Genomic DNA, 23,603 nt, shown 5'->3' on the forward strand with positions numbered 1-23,603 from the left:
AATATGCCGGTCAGCTTATCGATGCGCCGCTCCAAGGCTGATAAGCTAGGTTTGTGTGGTAGGTCATAGATGGTGGGGGTTTGCTGCAGCTTTGTACTCCTCTCAAGTTACAGGCTGCGAGTTGACTTCACATCTGGAGCTCTCCAAGCTGTCCGCTGCAGCTTCGTAAGACACCGTCAATGGATTCAACATACGTGCCGTCTTTTGCAGCGACTCAGCTTGCCCTTCTGGACCAGGAACTGCAGAGCGAGATCCAGGAAACCAGCACTCTCATCACCAATCACAGCCCCACTGGCCTACAGCGAGCTGGACTGGCCATCACAAATCTGACAATATCCTCGCAGAGGACAGGATTGGGTGGCAAAACAGTGCTAGAGCTGAGCCCAGATAGCGCAACTTCAAGCACGGGAGAGCTGCCCGAACATGGCATTCGGACTGGAGATATTGTCCTAGTGGCCGAGCAGCCCGCGGGGAGTGCAAAGAAGAGGGAAATCAAAGAGCTCGAGAAGAGGGGAGCTAGAGGCGTGGTTACAAAGGTGCAGAGAGCGGCTGTTAATGTTGCGTTGGATGAAGGGAAAGATGATGTTGTGTTTTCTGGGAGAGTGTGGATGGTGAAGCTGGCCGATGAGGTTACATATCGACGGTAGGAGCAACAGACGCTTATACACACCTTTGAGAATGGAGCCGGAGCCTTTAAGCTGACCATTACAAGTATGAACCAGACTATGGAGAAGCTACAAAAGATGGGAGAGTCAGAATACTCGAGCTTCATCAGGGTGCTATTTGGACTGTCGAGCCCCTCACCAGTGCCACGGAATCTATCAACGAGTGATGAAGTTGGAAACATTGAGTGGATAGACCCAACTCTGAATGACTCACAGAAGGATGCTATTCGGTTTGCGCTGGCTTCTAGAGAAGTAGCCCTCATCCATGGACCTCCTGGGGTAAGCTGCAGCCAGTATCAGTCTTTGATGCATGACCTTCTTATAAAAGTGCTTGGCAATACTAAGTAATTGAGCGCAGACTGGCAAAACTCATACACTGATAGAGTTGATTCTGCAAATGATCAAGCGTGATCAGAGAATATTGGTCTGCGGTCCGTCTAATATCTCTGTTGACAACATTGTGGAACGACTCTCTCCGCACAAGATACCCATCCTTCGTCTTGGTCACCCAGCCCGGCTCTTACCGTCTGTTCTTAGCCACTCTCTTGATGTCCTCACACAGACTTCCGAGGCTGGGGCCATAGTCAAAGATGTCCGTGCTGAGATGGACGCTAAACAGGTGTCGATCAAGAAGACCAAGAGTGGCAAGGAACGGAAAGCCATCTACACCGACTTGAAGGAGCTACGCAAGGAATACAGAGAGAGGGAGAGAAGATGCGTTAGCAACCTCGTTGGCGGCAGCAAAGTCGTTCTTGCAACGCTGCACGGCGCAGGGGGGTTCCAGCTGAGGAACGAACAGTTTGACGTGGTCATCATTGACGAGGCGAGTCAAGCTCTGGAAGCGCAATGCTGGGTCCCGTTGCTGTCAGCAAAGAAAGCAATCTGCGCCGGAGACCATTTACAGCTACCACCGACAATCAAATCCCTTAATTCAAAGGTTAAAGCAAAAACCAAGGACGGCGATGGCGGTACGCCTGTCATCAGGGGCATGACGCTTGAGACGACTCTCTTTGATCGTCTCCTGACCCTTCATGGACCATCTATCAAGCGTATGCTTACAACGCAATATAGAATGCATGAAAAGATTATGCGATTTCCATCAGACGAACTCTACGAGTCGGAGCTCATTGCGGCTGATGCGGTGAAAGCACGCCTGCTCAAAGATCTAGAATACGACGTGGAAGACAACGAGGACACCACAGAGCCGCTCATCTTTATTGATACTCAGGGAGGTGATTTCCCAGAGCGAAATGAAGATGACGACAAAGAAAGCCCGAAAAGGGGCAGTTTACATGGCGAGAGCAAGAGCAATGATATGGAAGCGGCTCTAGTACGCTTGCATGTGAAGCAGTTGGTAGAGGCCGGTGTTCGACCCGAGGACATTGCTGTTGTCACGCCTTACAATGCACAGGTAAGTTGAAGAACTCTTCGTCCTTCGTATTTCTTAAGAGAGATGAGTTCATATATCAGAGAGAGAACGATGCTGACTAGTGAGAACTAGCTTGCCGCGCTTGCAACGTTGAAAGAGAAATTTCCGGGCATTGAGCTTGGTAGTGTGGATGGCTTCCAGGGGCGTGAAAAGGAGGCTGTGATTGTGAGTCTTGTGCGAAGCAACCCTGACGGCGAGGTGGGCTTCTTGGGAGAAAAGAGACGATTGAATGGTAAGTCATTTACATGCGAAAAGTTTGCTGTTGATTCCCGTTTTCTGCGTTCCAGCGCAATGAAACCAGTGGCCCGGATTATCCGGATGCTGACACTTACAGTTGCCATGACACGGCCAAAGCGATCATTAACAGTCATTGGAGATTCTGAGACGGTCAAGAGGTAAGTTCCCTTCTCCCCCACTGGTGATCACGAGATGGAAGTATTGACAAAGGTTCCTTTCTTTTTCTCTCATAGGGGAAGCAATTTTCTGAAAAAGTGGATGGAATTTCTAGAAGAGAATGCTGATCTGAGGTATCCTGACGCGGCCGAGGTTAGCCGAGAGTAAATCGAAATAGACTCTACCTACGATACAGAATAAACGAAAGAATGCGAAGTACAAGCACCATTAAAGCATCATGAAAAGGTAATATACTTGATACTTACTAAAGTATGCTCAATTACGGAAATATGGCATCTCATGCCATCAGTATTACAAACAATCATTACGCCAAAAAGAAAGAGAAAAGAAGGTGAACCGAGATTAGGTAACCAAGGTTACATTATATGCCCTGTTTGGTTGATTACATGGAAATAACGTCGGATTAAAATTACACTTTAATTTCACGTGTTTGCGGTACGACGGCCCTCTTCGTTTCCGACGGGCCTTGATGTTTTGTTTGCTGTTAAATCTTGGCCTTTATTACGTCTGACGTCTTTGGGGGGCCCATGTTGTGTAGCCGTGCGTTTGTGCTACCACTGCTTACGTGCAGTCGTCGGGTTGGGACGTCATGCAGTTTGGGAATAGGTATTGGAGGAAGTTTGTGTGATTCTGGTGCAAGGGTGAATATGCAGTTGGAATCTGCAGGTGGACAATGGATTGAAAGATATCTCCGCATCTGTTGATGTGCTTGTACATGGCATCTGAGGGTTTTTCGTCCCCTGCTGTGCACGAGTGTGTTCTCAAGCTGGGGAGGCATGTCTTTTCGCTTGGCAGAAGGCATCTCATCTCGGTAAGGGGAGACGAGCGCTATCAAGCTGTCAATCTCAGCAGCGAGATACCGGCCATGCTCACAATTACTCCGCCTCAAGCAAGCAAACATGCACATCATCGCCATCACAAATCACGAACTAGCATCTCATGAGAGCATGGCTGCTGCGTGGCCTCTGCGTGGCAATTTGAGATGAGAGAGCACGGCCCTCCCTTGCATTCCTTCTAGAAAGAGGCTTGAAGCCACGCGGATCTACGCATGAACCACTCGCATTAAAGACCCCCTGGTCCCAGATCTCCAAAATGGCCTGAAACGATTGGGCGACGCGACCAGCGCAACAGGGCTTGCTGCCACTTTATGCTTTGCATAGTGCTTAGTCGGATAACGGCGCCGGCTTGGCTGGCCGCATGATGGAGGAAACAAGCCCAGAAAAAGTCAAGTCTGGAGTAGATATAGAGAGATGAGAAACGCATTCGGGGGCCGCGAATTGCAGTGCCAGCTGAGCTGGTTTCTCGGGAGGGAAAAATACCGTACACAGCCGATTCCAGTAATTCCACCGGCGCTTTTGGATTCGCTGGCGGGCATGGTCTGACAGGGGAGGTTTTCGCTTCCCCCCAGCAGAAATTTCTCGGTAGCTTGAGAGAAATCACAAACGGCCGCTGCCTCGGGGAGGAGTGCTCGGTAGAACAAAGAAAAGAGCCTTGAGCTATTTTGGCCTGCTTCGGAGATGGGATACATACAAGCAATACTCTAGACGCCCGCCTGGCAGCCCATGGAATGAGCCACGCACGCGCTTGGGACAGTAGCGCAGCCTATTTCGTCACTTGTCACAAAATCCTGGGACTGCTGCAGTCGCAGGAGGTCGACCAGGACGCTCTCGGTGAGTGAGTCGATTTTCTGCTTGGGGCTGCGTTACAGGCTTCCGCAGTCCCGCAACTCGTAGCCCGTATATACGTGACGACGCTATGCCGGCCCGAGTGCGGCGTTCCTGTGCTAGCAGTAGATTATGATACGCTACAGAACCAGGTACTATTGTATTATACCTACTACTAGTGATGAGAGCGAGGACGCGGTGGAATTGAGCCGCTGCGGAGTTTGGAGTTTGAGGCTTTCTAATGTCCACGGCAAGGATCATTTTTGCTTGCCTCTGCCTCTGGTTCTTGACAATTTAGTTAGTGCGCACCCAATTTGTCATCTCCACAGGCAGCCACGGGTCTGGGAAGTGCCGCTTGGAGTGCGCAACTCGTTTCGCACCTGCCGCTGCAGTAGTGCCTTGCGTGCCTCTCACCTGAAGCTTGGAGCTTTTAGCGGTGGTGACGCTGACAAGGACTTTGCCGACGCAGATGCAGATCTTTGTCTCTTTGCCTCCATCCTTCTCTTTGCAGGTGGCCGTGGCCTGGTTCTCTCCGCTCCGGCTTCGTGATCAGTATTTCGCCAAATTTGGCTTTGCATTCCCTGCGGTCTCTTATCTCGGACAAGCCACAGCGGAAGCTGCACCACCTCCTCCACCACTAGCATCAAATAGCAGCTCCGGCGATGTCAATGGATATCAATGATTGCGGTCCCGTCGGGTTCAGCCGCCCACCAGCATCTGCTAGTTCTTGCAGCTGCTAGACTATGTACTCGCACCTACAGCCACCGCCAGCGCTATTGGAGCTAGCCATCGTTCGCTGCTCACTCAATGGAGGAGCCAAGGCCGGAGAGGCCTGTCCTGCAGCTAGCTTTTTGGCACTGGCCAGTGTCGATGCCAAAGCTGCCTCACGCTGCGGCAACGGTCTTCGCATGCGCTCGCCGTGAGCCCCTTTCTTTGTTGTCGGAGTGCGGTCCAATCCCGAGACCCCATCAGGCCTCCCCCCTGCGAACAACGTGGCCGGCATCTCTTGGCGGAGAGCCCTGCTGGATAACGGGGAATCCTGAGTCGTTACGGCTTGGTGGCTGCAGCTGCCACGACAGAGTTCTGTCAAATAAACTCCTTCGGCGCGATTGACATGCAGACGAATGGTCTCGGCCAGGAAGAGACACTTGTCTGCCCGGCCATTGATTCGCCTGCGCTCGTTCTCGTGCCGCCCCTCGGTGGCTAAACTGCAGCTCGCAGCAGGCAGCAGAAAGAGAGGGGCCCTGGGCATTGCTGCTCCATCATCCTTGGATCTTGTACATACGAAGTGCAGGCCGTATTTCCACGCACGCGACCCTCGTTTGAATTTGCGTTCCGTCTTCCGCGCTCCGGAGAGCAGCTCGCCGTATTATACCTACAGTACTTGTGCGCAGAGACGCCGGCCCTGGTCCAGGTATATGGAAAGGGAATAAGGCGGCCGGCCTGACACCGGTGAACCGTACTCCATACGAGCACTTTCATATCTAGAGCGGTTCTTTGGCGTGTTTCTGACCTGCCCATCCTGGGGCGTTTCAAACTATGCGCCTCGGCCGGCTCGATGCCAACTCCTCATCACTCACTAGCTTGGCTGCATGCTTGGGGCCATCTGGGGGCTCCGTTAAAATGCGACCAGGGCGCAATCGTGTTTCATCCTCCGTCTGTCCAAGGCCTATTACACAAGCTACTCGCCCCGGTCGTGGCCGCGAGCTATCAATCTTCATCGCCGCTCCATTGCTACCTTGTGCCACTTCAACTTCTGCAACTTTCTTGTGGCGACTGGCCATGGCGCCGTTGGCCAGATCGCATTGACCTTATTTCGTGTCTCTCGTTTGTTAATTGTGATATTTCTTTTTTTAAGTATCTTTTGCTGTTCTAGTATTCTTATTTTCTGCCCCGCGATTTGCCCCCCCCCCCGGACGCTTCGACAACGCCTGGCCCAAGTTGACTCTCATCGCACCGTCGTAGCCTGGCGAGCTGTCAGTGGACGGAGGACTCAGACCGACCTCTGCTCTCGCCAACCTGACCTGACTTAGCCGACTTGACTGACCTGGCGCCAAAATTACCATCAACTGAGCACGGAAAAGCCGAATTTCTCACCAACTGGTCTGAGAGTTCCTTCTCGGGAAACCGAGATCAGACAATAATAAGCAAACTCTGCAGGCCCATGATTTCCTGCCGCTGGAGCTTTCCCTACTTACCAATCGCCCCTTCTCTTCAACTCGATTCTCGACACTCGTTCAACTTACTCTCCTCAGCTTAAAAACTGTCAATTTCCTTTTTTCATTTTCCCTTTCCTTCTTACATGTCATTTTCTCAGTATTATTGCAAATAAAGATGCATCGATCATCTTCATCCCCCCTTCCTCCCCAGGGCATGCCCCGGTCATCGAGCGCCGCTGCCATCAACAATAACACTAAGATTCGCCCTCAGGCCAGCTCCAGGATAGTTCGGGGCCAAATCTCCAGCCCAATTCCAATGCAAGATCCGCTGGATAAGGAACTGTATATCAGGCCACACGATACTGGAGCCACTGGACACCTACCTCCGCATGTCAACATTTCCAAGCCTTCCATGGAAATCTCTAGGCCGTCAGGAGAGTTTGCTCGCCGCCGCATTTCTTCAACACCTGAGCGATCTAAATCAGTTCTCCGAACGGCTCTTAGCAAAATCTTTGGCCGCAAAAAAGCTCCCCGGCCTATAACACCTCTAGCCTCTGCTGATTCGGAAGACGAAAGGCAAGATTCGCATTTCAGTGTAAGTACATCACTCTGCGGATCGAGTAAACTATGGCTTTTTGGTGGATAGTGTATTGATATAGGTAAACAGGGTGCCGTGAGGGATTCCGTTCCTGCGCAAAGGATACCTCCGAAAAAGATTGAAACGTTTCCCATCTCTGAATATGATCGGGCTTTACGCTCTCATTCTGTTGGCCCCGAGGATGTCATGGCCATCCGGAGTGCGCGCAGCCCAGTCAACGCTGAATATAGCGGGCATTCAAGGAAACGCAACGGAACTGGTAGCGATGCTCACCCGGCTAGTGCGCGCTGGGTGAAGCCGACCGGCCTGACTCCGCGCCCTGCCAGTACGACCGACTGGGGTAGCAGGCTGGTTGATGCCAGCCATGACCCTGAAGAGATTGGTCGTGCTGTAACCACCGGCCTCAAGCGCAGATCAAGGAGCTTATCGTTCATCCCGTTGATCGAAACCACGGATACCCCAAGCATCACACGACGCCGCAGCGATGAATTTCCCCGTGGCTGGCGGGAAAGCTACGACCAGGAAGCCGCATCACCTATATCATCAACTGCTCCAAATGGCGGGGATCGGCGCACCTTTATTAGCCAAAAGTCCAACGATGAGGCAGAGCTAGCAGACGAAATTGACTCACCTGTGAAACCGTTTACGTTTTCGAATATGCCTTATATGGCAGAGTTTGCTGGTGGCGCCAGTATGAAAATTACAGATGCCGTTGGCTTGGAGACGCGGATTGGCCAAGTCGAGAATCGTCTGAGCCTAGTGGAAGGTCTTTTGACGCATGCCCGCCAAGCATCTCCAGGCGGCGGATTGGCAAACGACTCGTCTGAGCGATTGGCGCCACCCCTGCCTGCATGGTCATCTACCTTTTCGACGGCCGTTCGACCATCTTCTCACTCTTCTGCCCACGTTTCTGGAACATCTAGACTCTCGTTTGGCGAGATACCAACCTATACACGATCAGCAAGCCAACAAACATCGAAACAGCCCATGTTTGCAGCTTCCACCCTTTCCAAGTCTGTGCCCACCGGCTCATTTATCATGGATCATGAGACCTACAATGCACTCGTATCAACAATGGAGAACGACCGAGCTGCCCGACTAGCATTGGAAGCACAGGTCAAGGAACTCAGTCGACAAATCAGTCGCCTTTCCAAAAGTATACCGGCAACTCGTGCAGCCCAAGGGAAAGATGAGGTAGCACCCCCGTCCTTTGGCCAAACGTCAGTCTTGGATTTTGTCGAAGATGAAGACGACAACGAAGATTTGAGAACAAAAGAAGCTCGACGAAGCTTCAGGAAGGCTCAAAACGAAGATTCCGGCATTGGAACCGAGTCTGGCGACAGAGACTACCCCGAATCGTTTGCTACATTAAACGACGAGCATCATAACTCCAAGGCAGATCTGCCATTCAGCTCACCTGATGCGATATTGTCGCTTTCTAAACTCACAACGCTGGATGCCATGGCACATCCAGCATCGCAGCAAACCTTATCGCAGCCATTCTAGACAGAGTGAGTCTGGATTGCCGTCGAGGAGAAACAATAGCATATGGTGGTGATATTGGAAATTGCTAGCGCTGTATTATTTGTATATTATACCCCATTCAAACGATACTAAATGTCGTCTGAAGCTTTTGCCTATAGCATTTTAGTCTTTGTGAGGTGTTGATTGGCGTGGGCCAACGGAAGTTCTTTTGTCAACAAGGTTTTGGGAGGGGAGTATTAGAATAAAACATCATTGCCCGGTACGGGGAGGGTTAAACCATACTTTATATACACATATTAGACCATAGCTAGAGCAAAATGGCTCGGCAAGTTTTAAAGAAATAAATGGAGAATTTGTTTCTAAAAGTGTGTTATTCTATTGTGAAATCTCTATGGGAGAGGTGTCTTTTCAAAGGACATGTTAGTCCTTGGCCCTTACATTGCTTATGCTGTACGCTCTTCATCCTTACGTAAGTAAATATTCTTTGTTTTGTCTCCCATTATTCATACATGTTATTGAGTATTTTCAACATTTATTCTCAGTTTACTACTCCTAGAATCCCATCATTTCACCTAATGAGACAAGCCATCTCTGAGCCCCCAGCTGCCCACCAAAGCCATGGATTTTTCGTCTCCAGGGGCCAATCGGTCATCCTGCAGCGTATCAGCAAGGCACGTCCAGGGATCTCGGCCACCGCCCCATTTCAGCAAGTTCTCCTTTAGGCGCTCGCCGTTCTCACGACCGATGGCGGCACCGTCCTCGCCAGCACGGAAAACGACGCGCCAGACTCGCTCGGCGAGCACGCGGTCGAAGAGGTAGCTGTAGTAGGTGCTGCCGTAGCTGTGCAAGTGGCCGAAGAAGCCCTGCCAGCGGGTCTCGGGAGGGTCGCGAGGTCCATGGGCGAAGCGGCGCTGGATGTCGTGGAAGGCAGCCGTGGAATCGAAGGAGGAGGAGGCGACTTGTGGGGAGTGGTAGGCCTGGTCGACCATGGCGAGGAGGATCTGGTGCTCGGTGTCGATGCCCTCGAAGCGCTTGGAGACGCGGATACGCTCGGCGACGAGGTCGTAGGGCAGGGGCTTGTCGGTCTTCCAATGGCGGGCGAAGAGGGAGAGGACGGTGCGGTCGGCGGCGAAGTGCTCCATGAGGGTGGAGGGGAGCTCGGCGAAGTCGGTGGCGCAGCGGGTGCCGGAGACGTTTTGGAAGGACGTGCGGGCGAGGATGGAGTGGATGGCGTGGCCCATCTCGTGGAAGAGCGTCTCGACTGAGTAGAAGGACAGGAAGGCGGGCTCTTTCGCGTTGTCGTTCTTGGGGAAGTCGCACACGAGGGCGATGGTGGGGAGCTGCTTCAGGGTGCCGTCGTGCGTGGAGATTTCCATGCCGTCGTTGGCGGCTTGCTCGGCGGATTCGAAGGTAGGCGTGTTGGGAGAGTTGAGGTCGGAGCTGGCTTCTTCGACTTCGTCGGGGAGGATCTCGCGGGAGCATCGGACGGTGAAGTGTGCCGGGTTTGGTGACTTTTGCGGCCGGTAGAAGAGATCGCAGTACAAAACGGCGACCTGGCCGCCGTTATCAGACACTACGTCGAGCCGCTTGACGTCCGGATGCCAGGTCTCTCCAGGGAGAGTCTCCCGCGGGACCAGGCGGATGCCGTAGAGACGATCGAATAGACGGGATAGGCCCTGGATGACGGTGCCGACGGAGAAGTAGGCCGTTAGATGGTCATCAAACCGGACCCGAGATCGCATCTCAGCCCTGATCTGCTCCATGTAAAAGTCTCTGTCCCAGGCCTGAAGGGTGGCATCCTGCATAGTGAGCCTCTCGCGCTTCTTCTGCGTCAACTCGCTTAGCTCGTGCTGAATTATGGGGGCGTTGTGGTCTCTCAGGGCAAGCAGGAATTCCATCACTGAGGCGGGCGATTTGGCCATCATTCGATCCTTCAATGCCATATGTCCGTGGCTCTGGAAACCGGCGAGGTTGGCCAACTCGGCTCGAAGCTTGAGCATTGTCTCCAGGAGCTTAATGGTCCGGCCAGATGCCCTTCGCTGGGCGAGATATATTTCCTTCCGGGTCTCCTCATCATAGACACTCTGCAGAGCGGCCGCGGCCTCAGAGCCGGTGGTGGGAATCGAAATGTTGGACCGGGTCTTGAGCGAAGCGGCAAGGCCGGGGTATAAGCCGTAGAAGCGATGAGACGGCAGCGTGACGACTTTACGCTCTGGCTCCATGCCCTGGACAAATGCCGACCCGACGTCGCTAATGTGCGAGGAGAGCTCAACAAACTTATCGCGCGCGGATTTGGGCAGGTTGACGGCAGACTTCATGAAGTCGAGCTTCAGCAGCTCTGCCACTTGCTTCTCCTCCTCGGACCAGGTCGAAGTGACCTCGGGCCGGGCCATGGCCTCTCCCAGCTGGTCACTCAGTCCCGTCATGGTGTTGAGCTGATTCATGTACTGGTAGACCATTGACCAGGCATCTGCCGCGGCCTGCTGAAAGCGCACATCGGGGTGCGTCATGCGAACGAAGTCGGCCATGTCGAGGACTCGGCATAGCAAATCGCTCAGCCGGTCGAGGTCCCGGACGAGGGATTGGTACTCGCGGGTCGTCGAGGCGGAGAGCACACGGTGGACGATCTTGGTCGCTCTCTCCAGGTTCTTCTGCGCAAAGGCAAGGAACCCGTCAGGGCTGGTCAGGTAGCGGTTCTTGAAGAGGCCTTGGCTCTTCTTCAGGCTGAAGCTGGCGAAAGTTCGCCCGGATGGCGCGTCGAACAGCTCGCGGAGGACCGCATCATCGTGTCGAGAGCTTGTGAAGTGGTCGAACGGGAGCTTCGCAGGGTCGGCTGCCGGCGTCGCAGTCGCAGTCGCAGTTGCAGTCGCAGCGGTTGATTCCCATCGGATCTGGTCCAGGCTCTGTTTTCCCTTGATCACGCGACGACAGCATCGGGTGCAGACCCAGAGGCGGGAGCCTCTGGAGCTAAGCATTGTTGGGTTTGGGGGCAAAGACAACGATTGGGTGCATGCGAGGAACCAGAATTTCTCATGATAGACATGCGCGACGCAATGCAAGCCGTGACGACAAGACGGAAAAAATCAAGGTGGGACGACGATTTCGGAGCTGCGAGGGGTGGGTGGTACCTCGAAGGATGTACCCGCGAGATCCCGAACGCCGGCTATGCGTTCAGCAGAAGATGCCCCTCCAATGAAGCGTCGATGGGAGTGTCTCTGCTAAATGACTCGCCGGAACCTCATCTTTAGACAGCCATCGATGATAATGCCAACCATCCATGGCATCTCAGCTCAGTACAAAGCAGTGATTTGTGCTCCATCTGCTTGCTGATCGTCTCGTTCCGAACCGTAACCGTGAACCCCTCCCTCATCGCTCCGCGTTTCCAAAGAACTCACTTACACAGACGGAAGGGATCGCTGGTCTCGTGCCGTGCCGCTCAAGAACAGGGTTGTTTTCTCACACTCCACATTTTTTATGTCTACCCATAAGACAGTAAAAAGTGATGAAAATGTCGCTATGCTAAGTATCTGCTTGCACACCATCAGCTGCGTTCAATCAATATCCACATTGAAGACGACTCTTTCGAGTCGGAAATATCAGCCGCAGCAGAGCCAGTGCTCTCGCTCATCTAATCCGTGGTTGCTGTCTCATATCTCGGCTCGCCTTGGAAGGACTTACCTTGATAATTTGGACTAACTTTACTACAGTTGTGGTGATCTAAAGCTCGTTTCTCAATGATCCTTGATTGTTGGCGTCAAGCTGTGTCAATAGCGGGCGAGCAGTCTAATTATGAGGCTATCTATGTGGAGATTGCAAAGTGAATACGAACATTCTACCAAGGAATAAATACGGGAAGAATCCATGCGAATGAGCATATTGACGTGAATATTCCATATGATGTTGGTTAAGTAGATTATTAAGCTGCGTTGATGATTCAAGCCAGAATCTTTATAACAATACCTTAATCTGATTATCGATCGTTAATCTAGATTGGTAGTATCTGAAATTGATGGGTCAGTTTGATGTAGTTTTAATATAGCCCTCCCTGTCGACCGGCTATATAGACTACATACTACTACACTACTGCTGAATCAAAGACGGGGGCGAATTCTTGGAATTAGCAACACCCCTATAACACCCAGCTCCCGCTGTGACGGATCGTCCTCCTCCTTGATACCTCGTCGTAATATCTCCAGGAATTCCCAATCAAGATACCTCATCAAGACGCCCTCCCCAAAATGGATTCCAACGTCCCGCATGTTTACCCTTGAGATCAGGAACCAAAGGCTTAGGCTTGTATTCAGCCGTCCTATTTATATACTTCCTTCATACCAACCAGTATGGCCGGCCGACCAAGTAGATGGAGTCAATAGTCAGACAAGTCCATAATAGTAATTCGAGTTCTGGAAGTATTAGGCTATATATGATCCTCGTAGATAATGTAGTTACCTTTTAAGCACTCCACCTCCGCCTAAACTATTCACAGTAACATATTCAAATAAATACACAAGTAAATGAACGAATCCCATACATGTGATAATTCGTCAAATAGCATTCATAGCTAAATCATGACCAAGGAAATCAAACGAGACCCATGAGGAGCAAACGCGGCAGTTGTCAAATGAATACAAATACACACACATATATATGTGCTTATGTTGTTGCTTATACATCGTTCCGGTTGTTTACCCTTTTTGATATTCCTCCGCAATATGGTCATGCCGTGTAGAAGAACGAGATATTAACGCACGAAATCTTTATAAAGAAAAATCACGTCTTGCAGCCTATCGAATAGAGCTACAAACTCAATGAGATTTTAGCGCTTATTTGGAACAATATTGCTAGAATATGTAAACATTGAGAAATTGCAGCAAAGATAAGAAAGCTGCCGTATATGCAGCCCTGACTAAAGTAAGCGTCACATGGGAAAAGGGTGCACGCCTATCTTTGAATAAGTCAAGTTGATAAGTAATTGTTTATCCATTAGTTGACATATATAAGTAGTACAAGCAAAATATATGCATATGACCTAAAAATAAGCTCCATTGCTGTGTTTGAACGTCATTCATATCATAACCATGTTTATTTTTGTGCTATTATTTGGTGGAGTTGCCCTTTGGCAAGCGGGAACAGTGATTTATCATCTTTGGTTCTCATCACTTGCAAAGATTCCAGGCTCAAAGTTGGCAGCAAGCACTCTGCTCTACGAATTTTATTATGAAGTCATATGCAGTGGAAAATATACACGACAGATCGAAAGAATGCATGAAAAATATGGTCAGAGACTTACATAAAGTGCTACTGGTTTATAATAGGCTAACAGCAGGATCCATAAACTACAGGACCAATTGTGCGCATTAGTCCATATGAAGTGCATATTAAAGATGCTGATTTTTGCGTGGAAGCATTTTCTTCAGTCAAAAAACTAGACAAATATGGCTGGTGGTATAGAGTGTTTGGTGGACCTGGCGCCACGGTCAGTACCGAACATCACGATGTGCACAAGAGCCGACGGGCAACGTTCAAGAACTTCCTATCTCCAGTTGTTGTTAGAGACTTCGTACCAACTATCGTTGAGAAAGTGAAGCAAGCCGGCCTCATCATGAGCCATCACGCTCACATGGGAAAGCCGCTATGCATGTCAAATTTATATCGGTGCATAGCAGCGGATACGGTGTCTGCATATGCTTTGCCGGCTTCGCTAAACATGCTTGACTCTGACGATTTAGGTGAAGAGTTTCAGTCTGGCTTGAGATTATTTTTTGAAGCAGCCACTACTATGCGATTTCTTGGATTTCTCCAGCCTTTGATGATGATGATGCCCGATCTGATATTCAAGCGATTGTTGACTGGCCCTGCAAGGTCATTAATAAAACTTATCAGAGTGAGTGAATCAATATTCTACCGTTATACTTTGGAGAAAATGCGAGTTGACCACCTGATTAGAGATTAGAGGCTTGTGTTGATGAGACCATCCAGAAGCCAGCTGACATTGAAAAATCACGGCCATGTCTGCTTGATCGTATCAAGACCAACAACTACAGGGAAAATGGAGACTTTCGCGAACGCTTGCTTCAAGAAGCAGAGCAATTCATTGTTGCTGGTACCGAGACGACTGGCTACGCATTATCCGTCACTACCTTTTATATCCTTCAAAATGCGGATATTCAAAAGATGCTACGCCAAGAGCTTATCGACGCAGAGATCAGCCTAAACGACGATATTGACATCATATCACTTCAAAATTTGTCCTACTTGGTTAGTTCTTGTACTTTGGACAACAGTATAATATGGAAAAGGAAAATAATAGCCAGAAGCTGACATGTTGCCAAATTCGTAATTCTAGTCTGCTGTTATTACTGAAGGGCTCCGGTAGGTTCACATCAACTTCACACAGTGCAAGGAGCTGACCGAACTTTGCTAATATCCTCTCAAGATTCGCTCATGGCGTGGGCTCAAGGCTGCCCAGAGTAAACAAGTCCAGCGACGTACAGTACCACCAATGGCGGATACCTGCCGGTGTAAGTTGAAATTACTCCATCTACCCGTTGTAGATTCCTGAGATGGTTGATTAAACGTGTTGAAAGGTGCCGATAAGCATGACATCAAGGCTTCACCATGAAGATCCGCAGCTTTTCCCGGAACCGCTTACTTTTCGCCCGGATCGATGGCTTCAGCCAGACAGCAAACGACTGAGAAAATATCTCAGTCCATTTGGCCTTGGCTCAAGAATATGTCCTGGAATGCAGTAAGTTATGGCGATCGTCTTGTATTTAAAAAAAAAAAAAAGAAGACTACAAACTAATATCGGCCCAAAAATGATAGCTTAGCGTTCTATGAAATATATATTGCAATTGCATATATATTCACCCATTTTGATGTGGACAATAATGGCACAATAAAAGATGATCTTATTTCTGCTCACGATTTGGGGGCACCATTTCCTAAACGAGATTCCAAGGGGCTCCAAGTGACTCTGCAGCTTAGATGAACGCAGCCGCGAAGGAAACAATAGAGAATAGAGTATAGATTATGAGCATTACAATTTAGAACTAGTCTTTATCCACAGTCCAGATGCCTCTAATTTGACTTCTTCTTGGCCTTGTGGTTGGCCGTTGACAGGCTCTATTTGAACAGCTTGTGCCTTCATCCAATGCCTCCGCCCATTGTATGCTACGCACCAAGATTTGACTATCAATATCCCTGGAGCTCGGACTGGGCGTTTAAATGCCACTTCGAGTTTCGATGTCAACAGAGTTCTCCTTACGTCGTCGATCTTTTCTGGATCTGTTGAGAAGTGCGCAGCCAGTGTATGAGCCATAGCTTCGTCAAGAATAGTTGACAAAAGACCCCCATGTGCTGTTGAAGGATGTGAACAAACACCCGGGCTGGATAGTTCAAAGAGCGTGATTAGGTGGGGAGGCGTATTCTCGTAAGAATGAATAGACGAGGTGAAGTTATCCTTCGAATGTATGGCCGGATCGAATTCTGATGCTTCTACCAATACCGGAAGAGTTACTTTCTTCAACATCAAGCAATGCGGAATTGTCGATCCTGTTGCGAGTGTCTCAGAAAAGAAGAAGTCTTCGCCGCTGAGCTTGCGAATTCGCCCCCAAACCGGGACAACCTCATAGTCTTGTGACTGTAATATCGGGATGATGTAAGATATTTTGGAAAAGTGCTCCATTTTCCCACCAATTGTTGTAGAATGTATACAATAAAGGTAGAGCTTGAATAAATGTTTTGACAGTCAACCACTTATTTTGTAAGTTTAGGGGATTATGCATGCTCTTGCAATACCATAAACACACTTATAATGGTTTGCTAAACTAGCTCCTGATGATGGGGGCGTAAATATTGGCATAAACCACTCGGTTTAGTCGGCAAGGCTATAATTTACTCTGTAGGGCTGAAAATCACCTCTCTTACACACAATGCACTTTGTAAATGCCGAAATAGTACGGATCACGGACCTCGGAATATGCACATGGCCCTGTGCGGGCGTTAATGTTGACTTGTAAGCAACTGGGGCCGATAAGTGCTTTCTTTCTGGTCAGAATATGCACACCCCGCAGGTATCATGTGTTTAGCTGTATTACTATATCGCCGGATCCTATCGGAGCTTTGCACAAATTTGTAAGAGCACCGTTTTCAGAGATAAAGCATATGGGGCTGATATATGATGGAATGAGGAAAAAATCCCAAGAAGCAGTAAGAACACTGTAATAATAATTGTCTTGCTACCAAAGGGAAGCATGGATTTGTATAGATACATTTAGAAGATCCACAGTGATACTGTGGTCGCATACTATCTAACATGTGCTTTGTTATATCAGAATGGATTTCATAATACGGCATTAGGACTTAGTTGTTCTATTTGAAGTGCGTAGGTACACGTATGTAGCTGTGTTATAATTATAAATTTGATCCTCACCTAGAACTAGATTTGCCTACACCATTGCCCCCATTGCCATCTCTGCGTACTGTATAAAGATGCCAAACAACGCTATAACACTCGATTATCATGGGCGCATTGCTGTAATTACTCTTAATCAGCCTGAAAAGTTGAATTCCTTCAATGAGGAGCAGTTCTATTTTTTAGGGGAGTGCTTACGAGAGATAGCAAAGCACGATGAGGTTACCATTACTTTGCTCATTGGAACCGGACGTTTCTTTTCATCGTATGTCAAAAATAATATTACACTCAATTTCAGACTTTCTCACTCTCACTCTCTAATATTGCACCATTGGCTAATTCTATGGTCTTTATTCAGCGGCGCGGATGTATCTGATCTGGGTAAAGTAATGGCAGCGCCAAACCGCAAAGATATTTTGGCGGCGTCGTTGTTCAACAACGTCGATCTCACCCGAGCGTTTTATACGCACCCTAAGATTTTGGTAGTGGGCCTTAATGGGCCTGTTGTCGGGTTTCCAGCGGCATTGATCTCGTTTGCCGATTTTATATACGCTCGGCCTCACGCATACCTCCTTCTTCCATTCTCATCGCTTGGGTTTGCAGCCGAAGGAGGCGCCTCACGTGCGTTGCGAGATCGCCTCGGCGTAACAAAAGCAAAAGAAGCTCTGATGATGAGCAAGCGTATCCCTTCCGACGAACTTCTGGCATGTGGGTTTGTTAATAAGATTCTTCAGCCGCTCTCACATGGATCGAAAGCGAGTGGAGCTGACCCGTCAGAATTCTTGCAACAAGTCCTCAAAGAGCTCGATAAAGACCTTGGTAGTCACCTTAGTGACTCCAGTCTGGTGGATATCAAGACACAGTTCTTCCAAGATGACAGACGGACATATGAGCATACAACTGTGCAGGAAGCATATACCGCGGTGGAGAAGATGTGCGCGGGAATCCCTCAAAAACAGATGCAAAGAATAGCCGCCGCGCGAAAGACAAAATCTAAATTATGATTGATGGTATTGACGGAGTAACGATGGCAAATAGCGTATCGTACATGTCAAACATGACATCAAATGGCGAGCCGCGCATCAGGGAACCACCATGCCAGTCTTACAGAGATCTATGCCAGCACTCAAGAATCAATAGTTCGTGTAGAGCTCTGGGTATTGCACCGTGATCCATTCATCTTGTTCCTATTTTGTTAGAACTAAATAATATGTCAAGTTAGTATACTGCTGGCAGTGCCCAACATTGGCGAAGCTATTGACATTGTGTACTCATTCATACCGGCCACTGTTGCATAGAGTCTAAACTTATGGTAATTCAATTAACTCTTATATAGCTCATAATAGAAGAAAACCAAAAAAAATTCATTCCTCTTCGTGATTGCTTCTTTTGGAGGCATCATCCTAACACATGTAGTTTCCAACGACGCGTAGTAGACGGTTTGATCAGGTGGTATGTATCAGCAATCCGACTCGAATGTGATTAAAAATGTCCATAGTGAAAATACATGGAGAAAACATGTTTATTATTTTAAGGTGTATCGGAAAATTCTTAGTATTATAGACAGAAAGAGAAAACTGACATTCGTAAGAAGAGGTAAATGTTCTGAACATTGGAAGTACTATAGACGTAGGCATTGGCTGGCCAAGGACAAGTACTAGTATTTACCAGTACTTACCTACCTAGGATTCTGACAATAAGGAATGCAAAACGAAAACCAAAAAAATAAAATAAAATAAAATAAAATAAAAAAAGAAAAAAAAAGAAAGAAAGAAAAGAAACAATTGTACAAGTGACCCCCCCCCCCCCCCAAAAAAAAAAAAAAAAAATTATAGATTGATGCTATTTAGATGAATTCCTACCACCAAGTATTTGGAAGGTAAAAAGTACCTAACGTGTTCGTGCTCGTCTCTTGGATTTCCCAATTCGGCAATAATCTGGCACCACCACAAAAGCCCCCGGGCCGGAATTTCTCTGCGCCGCTCCATCCATCGGAATAGAGCGGGTAGGCGAAACAAGATCGATCGCATTGAGCGCCTTTTCCAAAAATACGTCGTTGAATCTTCTCGAAGCTCGCCAGAATCGCCTGCAATCATGGCCGCGAGAGTGCTCCTGCAACGGGTAGGCAATTGCAATTGGATATTCTTCTCCTCAGCAGTATGTGCAGGCTAATTGACTTTTTTTTTTCTTTGCTGTAGCGCTTTGCGCCGCTGGCCGCAGCCGCCCTCGGTGGTATTGCTTTTTCTCCAGCGGTCGCCTTTGCTGAGGCTCCCAAGGTATGTTGATAGAAGTGGTTCCCTTCTTTCTCCTTTCTTCTTTCTGCAAGGCCGTGACCTTCTAATCGTGCCTGAGCAGAGAAAACCCATCTACGATGAAGCCGAGCACTACTCTCCGCTGCCCTCAGCACCATCACCGCCGGCGATTCTCCCGAGCCAGCCCATCCAGGACAACAACAACAACAGCAGCAGCAGCAGCAACGAGGAGGAGCAGCCGTCCTGGACCCCTACCCCTACAGACCGCCTAGCCGTCCAGATCGGCCGAGCGCGCCTGTTCCTCTACGACGTCGCCGTCGCCGCCGAGAACAAGGTCAACCAGACGGTGGACTCGGCCTTCAACCTCGAGCAGTCCTTCACCCGCACAATCGCCTCCCTGGCACCCCCGCGAGAGAGCGGCGAGAAGCTCATGCCCGGCGCCATCTACGTCCTCGTCGCCGCCATGGCCGGCAGCATCCTCACCCGCAACCGCAGCGTCGTCCTGCGCGCCACCGTGCCCTTTGCCCTGGGCGTCGGCGCCGGCTGGACTGTGCTCCCCATCACGATGAGGAACGTCTCCGACCTGACGTGGAAGTACGAGCAAAAGTTCCCTGCCGTGGCTGAGTCCCACATCAAGCTGCGTGAGGGTATCCAGAAGACCATTTCGTTTGCCAAGGTCCACAGGGAGGTGGGTGTACAATACGTCGACGACAAGGTCACCGATGTGCGGGAGGCATTGGAGAACTGGGTTAAGCAGGGAAAATAAAAGAAAAAAAAGGGGGGAAACCATACGTGTGTTATTAAGAAAAGCGATTGTACCATTACATAGAGATTTTTGTTCTTAAAAAGCCGTTCTTTTTACATCTCATTCGGTTCAGATGGAGACTTGAGCAGGGCGGAGACGAGATATAAGAAAGAAAAGAGTAAGATCGGCATGAAAGGCGGGGGAAATAGTAACAGAGATACTTCAGACTATACAAATACATATTCACTTTGAAGTATTGTAGCCAAGGTATGAATTCGTGTCCATTGAGGTGTATATTATTGTGTAGGTCTATTGTTCATTAGTTATGTTATTTGTCTATAATATATGAGCTTCATCACACAGAAATGATGGGCTTCAACTCCGTTTCTGGTTGCGCACTAATAGCTACTCGCTCGGATAGCGCTTTTTTCTGCTGTGTCTTGACTCTTGCTTGACCTGTCTGTCCGCCGGCGGCCAGGGCAGTGGCATTTGATTTACCCTTTTTTGACTGCTTGACTGGTGGCTTGTCCAGTCCCCGTCTGACGTCTGCCTCCCGGGCTTGCTCCAAAAATTCTTCGTGACCCAACATCTGACAAACAGCTGTATAATTCTTGCTTTGAGTCAAGGGTTGGTGGAGCCCGGCTTTTCCGGGAACCATCTGAGCCAGGAGATATTTGGTATTGCCGAACCGGTTCTCGACATCCATGGCCGTCTTGACGTATTCCTTGACGACCTCTTCCCAAGGGGCAAGGCCTCCATCGGCCTCAGCCCTAAAGCAACTGGGATTCTTCTCCGCGGATACGGCAATCATTGCACCATCCGCGCCGAATTCCTCTGCTAATTTTAGACCTTGGTCTCTAGACTCCACATCGCCATTCATCAAGCAGGCCACGCCAGCCTCGTGGCAAATGTCGGCAATCATACGCAGCTGGCCACGGATAGCACGCTCTCGGGGACGCATTGGTGTTGTTCGGCAATGGACCGTGAGGCCAGTAATGCCCGTGGCGACGAGTCTTCTGACAAGGGCCTCGGTCTCAGCTGGCGTTTCAAGAATGCGAATCTTGACGCTAATACCGATCTCGAATTCGGGGGTGATGTTCTTGACAAGCGTTTCCAGAATGGCGCATAATTTGTCTGGCGTCCGCAGCAAGGCAGCGCCCATGCCACCACTTGTGCTGAAGGGCTTAGGGCATCCGGCATTGACATCAATGCCAGCAACGTCCGCTGCGACCAATCTTGCGGCTTGCAGCGCGCGATCCGGGTCTGACGTGCCAATCTGAAAGATGAGCTTATTCTTCTCCTTCTCAGGGTGAGTAGCGTAGATGATGTTTTCCTTTGCGTCCGGCGGCGGCTCTTTCTGTCCATGGGAAGCAACTCGATACCATTCAACCGTCTGCGTAGCCTCGTTGTAACGTCTCGTCGTCCCGATGATCGCGCGGTCAACAGTTTCGGGGCCTATTGTGCTCAGGTTAAAATCCTATAACATGGTAGAAAAAAAAGTACTGTATATACTCACCCCACACAAGGTCAGCGCCGTACTTGAGTGCCAACAGACGAGAGGGAAGTTCGCCAGAGCGCACCATTGGCGCAAGGACAATCTTGCCGCGGTAGTCGACGCCGCGGCGAGGGATGGGGACCATCTTGACCTCTGAAGCCATGATTCTATTCAGCAACCTAGAAAGCATGCCACTCGGGGAGGGAGGCACTGCTACATGCTCTTTTTGTAAGATGGAAACTAGGTAGATGAGGCGAATCAAAAGTTGAAGTGGGATGCCACACTAGGCCTAGATGATGATTCATCTAGCGTTTATCGGCGTTATCTCTTATCGATAACGGCATCCTGCTTCATACTCTGGAGACTCGCTCCGAAGTGGGGTCACGGACTCGGCGCCGAAGCTCTGCTCCGCTTGTCGAAATCTAGATGCGTGTGGTGTCTTTCAGCCACAGGGACTCAGTATAATATTAGATATGTGTGAGACCAAATGTGGGAATGGAGAGGGCGGCAGCTCGCTTGCGCCCGGAATGCGCCCATATCACCACGTAGCAACGATGGGAATGCCCGCAATCTTAAAATCTAGGCGGATGGGGTCTATGGAATATTGGCTAAATTGCAGGCGATAAAGGCCTGTGGTATTGGGAGTGGAAGTAATCAAATGCTAAATGTCGCGTGACAATCTACCTTTCGCTAAGGCTGAGAGCAACTTTCGCTTGGCGAGGGGCTGGGCTTGCAGGTTGATGCAGCCGATAGCGGTTGTAGGAAAAACAGGTACTGTACATTGCTTGCTTGGGGGCTTCTACTCACGTAGCGAGTACATGTATCGTCTACTCAGATGATGCTTGTATGCAGCTCGAGAACAAGCGCAAAATAGCTGCAATTTAGAAAATAGTGCCGCTAGCGGTGCCTCGGACTAGTCTGGAGGTTAGTGATCCCTGATGGAGCTGGAATGAATAATGCTGCTATTTCAGGCGTCCTCTCCGATGGCAATACGATGTTTTGTCGACGATGGCGATGAGCCCGCCTCCTTCTCAGCACTGAGGAATATGTATGCGAGGCTGCGTCTATTTTGGGCGCACGTACCAGGAGGGTGTGTGGGATTGCGTGGTGCAGTGCAACCCATGATTACGAGGCGCGATCTCGAAGCGCACAAAGAGTTTCGAATTTGGGAACACAGCGACTAGGAGACAAGATCTTGATGTGCCCCCCAGTCGTTGGCTCTGGATAAACAAGGCTATAACTTGCGTAGATCAAATGATGTCCGGCCCTAAGACCTAGTACCAACACAAGTCTGCTGTTGCTACTGCTATTACTGCTACTCTCAGAGGATCCTTTTTTTTTTTTTTTTTTTCAGACGCCGCGATAGTTGTGTATTGGCTTTGATTTGAATCAATATCTTCGAAACATTGGGAAATATGTATGTACCTGGGCAATTATAGCGAATATGTAGGCCCATTCCTTAATTCCCCTTATACAACTATTGCGCGGCTAGCCCTCGCCCGCGCAGAGCCTGATTTGTTTCGAAGAGAGGGCAAGGTCGGCCAGCCGACAAGGGATGCGAGAAAAGGGAACAACAGCCTGACCTCGCCGCATGCGTCGTCCTTCAATATTGAACGAGATGAGTTTGAACCTTGGGTTAGGGTGGTCATGGCGCTTGGTTTCAGGGATCCCACAGGCTGGCTCTAACGTTGTATAGTAGCATGCACAAGTGCCTGTTAGCCGGGTCTAGCACTCAAAGCGGCTACCCGAGGGGATCTGAAAGGCCCTGAAAGGTTGCGGATGATTGATAGCCCTGGAGGTTGATAGACTTGGCGGCCAACGCCCAGCCAGGACTACAGGCAAACAGACAAAAGATATGCTCGTCTGGGCCTGCGGGCTCGGCGCTAAACAAGGCGATGCCCCCAACTTTCTGCTGGCTGTTCTCGTACCAGCTCTGCTGCTCAGCGAATTAGGCGCCATCAGGCTGGGCAGATGGGCTCTGACCCCACTATTAAGCCACTATTAAGCCCCTCCTGGCCCGCGATGAGCACAAGGAGGAGACGCTCAGGGGCTGGTTGGTGGGGAGAGCGACGACGAGAAATGGAGGTCACTGCGGGCATAGTTCACGACAGTGGATTTCCATGTTGGTGGTGGCGTGGTTGAGGCACTGAGAGAGGGGGGAAACACGAACAAAGCATTTATAGAATCTGCACAGCGGGAAGCAAAGGCGGGAATACGAAGCTGTTCGTATTGGCCAATAGATGCCTACATAGCTGTAAATAAATGCCACGGTACTTGTTTT

At 49.7% G+C, this 23,603-nt stretch overlaps 9 protein-coding genes across 9 annotated transcripts; 5 read left to right on the forward strand and 4 right to left on the reverse strand.

Moving 5' to 3' along the window:
- The first annotated feature begins 119 nt into the window (after nucleotides 1–119).
- On the forward strand, nucleotides 120–4,015 carry TrAFT101_003655 (uncharacterized protein). The gene is made up of 6 exons (XM_066126955.1): nucleotides 120–643; nucleotides 713–944; nucleotides 1,024–2,076; nucleotides 2,167–2,326; nucleotides 2,429–2,489; nucleotides 2,565–4,015. The coding sequence occupies exons 1-6, from the start codon at nucleotides 180–182 to the stop codon at nucleotides 2,653–2,655; spliced, it is 2,061 nt and encodes a 686-aa protein (XP_065983063.1). The 5' UTR covers nucleotides 120–179; the 3' UTR covers nucleotides 2,656–4,015.
- On the reverse strand, nucleotides 2,985–5,424 carry TrAFT101_003656 (uncharacterized protein; the record flags this gene model as incomplete). Its single annotated transcript, XM_066126956.1, has 5 exons — nucleotides 2,985–3,739; nucleotides 3,828–4,014; nucleotides 4,346–4,451; nucleotides 4,587–4,713; nucleotides 4,928–5,424. The coding sequence occupies 5 exons, from the start codon at nucleotides 5,422–5,424 to the stop codon at nucleotides 3,571–3,573; spliced, it is 1,086 nt and encodes a 361-aa protein (XP_065983064.1). The 3' UTR covers nucleotides 2,985–3,570.
- TrAFT101_003657 (uncharacterized protein) lies at nucleotides 5,017–8,764 on the forward strand. The gene is made up of 2 exons (XM_024898955.2): nucleotides 5,017–6,926; nucleotides 6,999–8,764. The coding sequence occupies exons 1-2, from the start codon at nucleotides 6,507–6,509 to the stop codon at nucleotides 8,433–8,435; spliced, it is 1,857 nt and encodes a 618-aa protein (XP_024766582.1). The 5' UTR covers nucleotides 5,017–6,506; the 3' UTR covers nucleotides 8,436–8,764.
- A 17-nt stretch (nucleotides 8,765–8,781) lies between these two features.
- On the reverse strand, nucleotides 8,782–11,608 carry OCT1 (Mitochondrial intermediate peptidase). The gene has a single exon (XM_024907339.2). It carries the CDS (start codon nucleotides 11,387–11,389, stop codon nucleotides 8,987–8,989), a length of 2,403 nt encoding a protein of 800 aa, XP_024766581.2. The 5' UTR covers nucleotides 11,390–11,608; the 3' UTR covers nucleotides 8,782–8,986.
- Nucleotides 11,609–14,121: 2,513 nt separating this feature from the next.
- On the forward strand, nucleotides 14,122–15,405 carry TrAFT101_003659 (uncharacterized protein; the record flags this gene model as incomplete). Its single annotated transcript, XM_066126957.1, has 6 exons — nucleotides 14,122–14,298; nucleotides 14,361–14,672; nucleotides 14,761–14,786; nucleotides 14,851–14,935; nucleotides 15,002–15,162; nucleotides 15,240–15,405. 6 exons carry the CDS (start codon nucleotides 14,122–14,124, stop codon nucleotides 15,403–15,405), a joined length of 927 nt encoding a protein of 308 aa, XP_065983065.1.
- Nucleotides 15,406–15,453: 48 nt separating this feature from the next.
- TrAFT101_003660 (uncharacterized protein) lies at nucleotides 15,454–16,101 on the reverse strand (the record flags this gene model as incomplete). Its single annotated transcript, XM_024903176.1, has 1 exon — nucleotides 15,454–16,101. One exon carries the CDS (start codon nucleotides 16,099–16,101, stop codon nucleotides 15,454–15,456), a length of 648 nt encoding a protein of 215 aa, XP_024766579.1.
- Nucleotides 16,102–16,907: 806 nt separating this feature from the next.
- Nucleotides 16,908–17,834, forward strand: TrAFT101_003661 (uncharacterized protein; the record flags this gene model as incomplete). The annotated part of the gene is made up of 2 exons (XM_024909300.1): nucleotides 16,908–17,095; nucleotides 17,189–17,834. The coding sequence occupies 2 exons, from the start codon at nucleotides 16,908–16,910 to the stop codon at nucleotides 17,832–17,834; spliced, it is 834 nt and encodes a 277-aa protein (XP_024766578.1).
- Nucleotides 17,835–18,880: 1,046 nt separating this feature from the next.
- On the forward strand, nucleotides 18,881–20,106 carry TrAFT101_003662 (uncharacterized protein). Its single transcript, XM_024903175.2, has 3 exons — nucleotides 18,881–18,951; nucleotides 19,029–19,106; nucleotides 19,186–20,106. The coding sequence occupies exons 1-3, from the start codon at nucleotides 18,925–18,927 to the stop codon at nucleotides 19,846–19,848; spliced, it is 768 nt and encodes a 255-aa protein (XP_024766577.1). The 5' UTR covers nucleotides 18,881–18,924; the 3' UTR covers nucleotides 19,849–20,106.
- On the reverse strand, nucleotides 20,089–21,857 carry TrAFT101_003663 (uncharacterized protein). Its single transcript, XM_024907338.2, has 2 exons — nucleotides 21,344–21,857; nucleotides 20,089–21,282 (listed from the first exon to the last, which is right to left on the reverse strand). Exons 1-2 carry the CDS (start codon nucleotides 21,510–21,512, stop codon nucleotides 20,183–20,185), a joined length of 1,269 nt encoding a protein of 422 aa, XP_024766576.2. The 5' UTR covers nucleotides 21,513–21,857; the 3' UTR covers nucleotides 20,089–20,182.
- Nucleotides 21,858–23,603: the final 1,746 nt, after the last annotated feature.

The sequence above is a fragment of the Trichoderma asperellum genome, chromosome 2, assembly GCF_020647865.1.
Source record: "Trichoderma asperellum chromosome 2, complete sequence".
NCBI classification, from domain to species: Eukaryota; Fungi; Ascomycota; class Sordariomycetes; order Hypocreales; family Hypocreaceae; genus Trichoderma; species Trichoderma asperellum.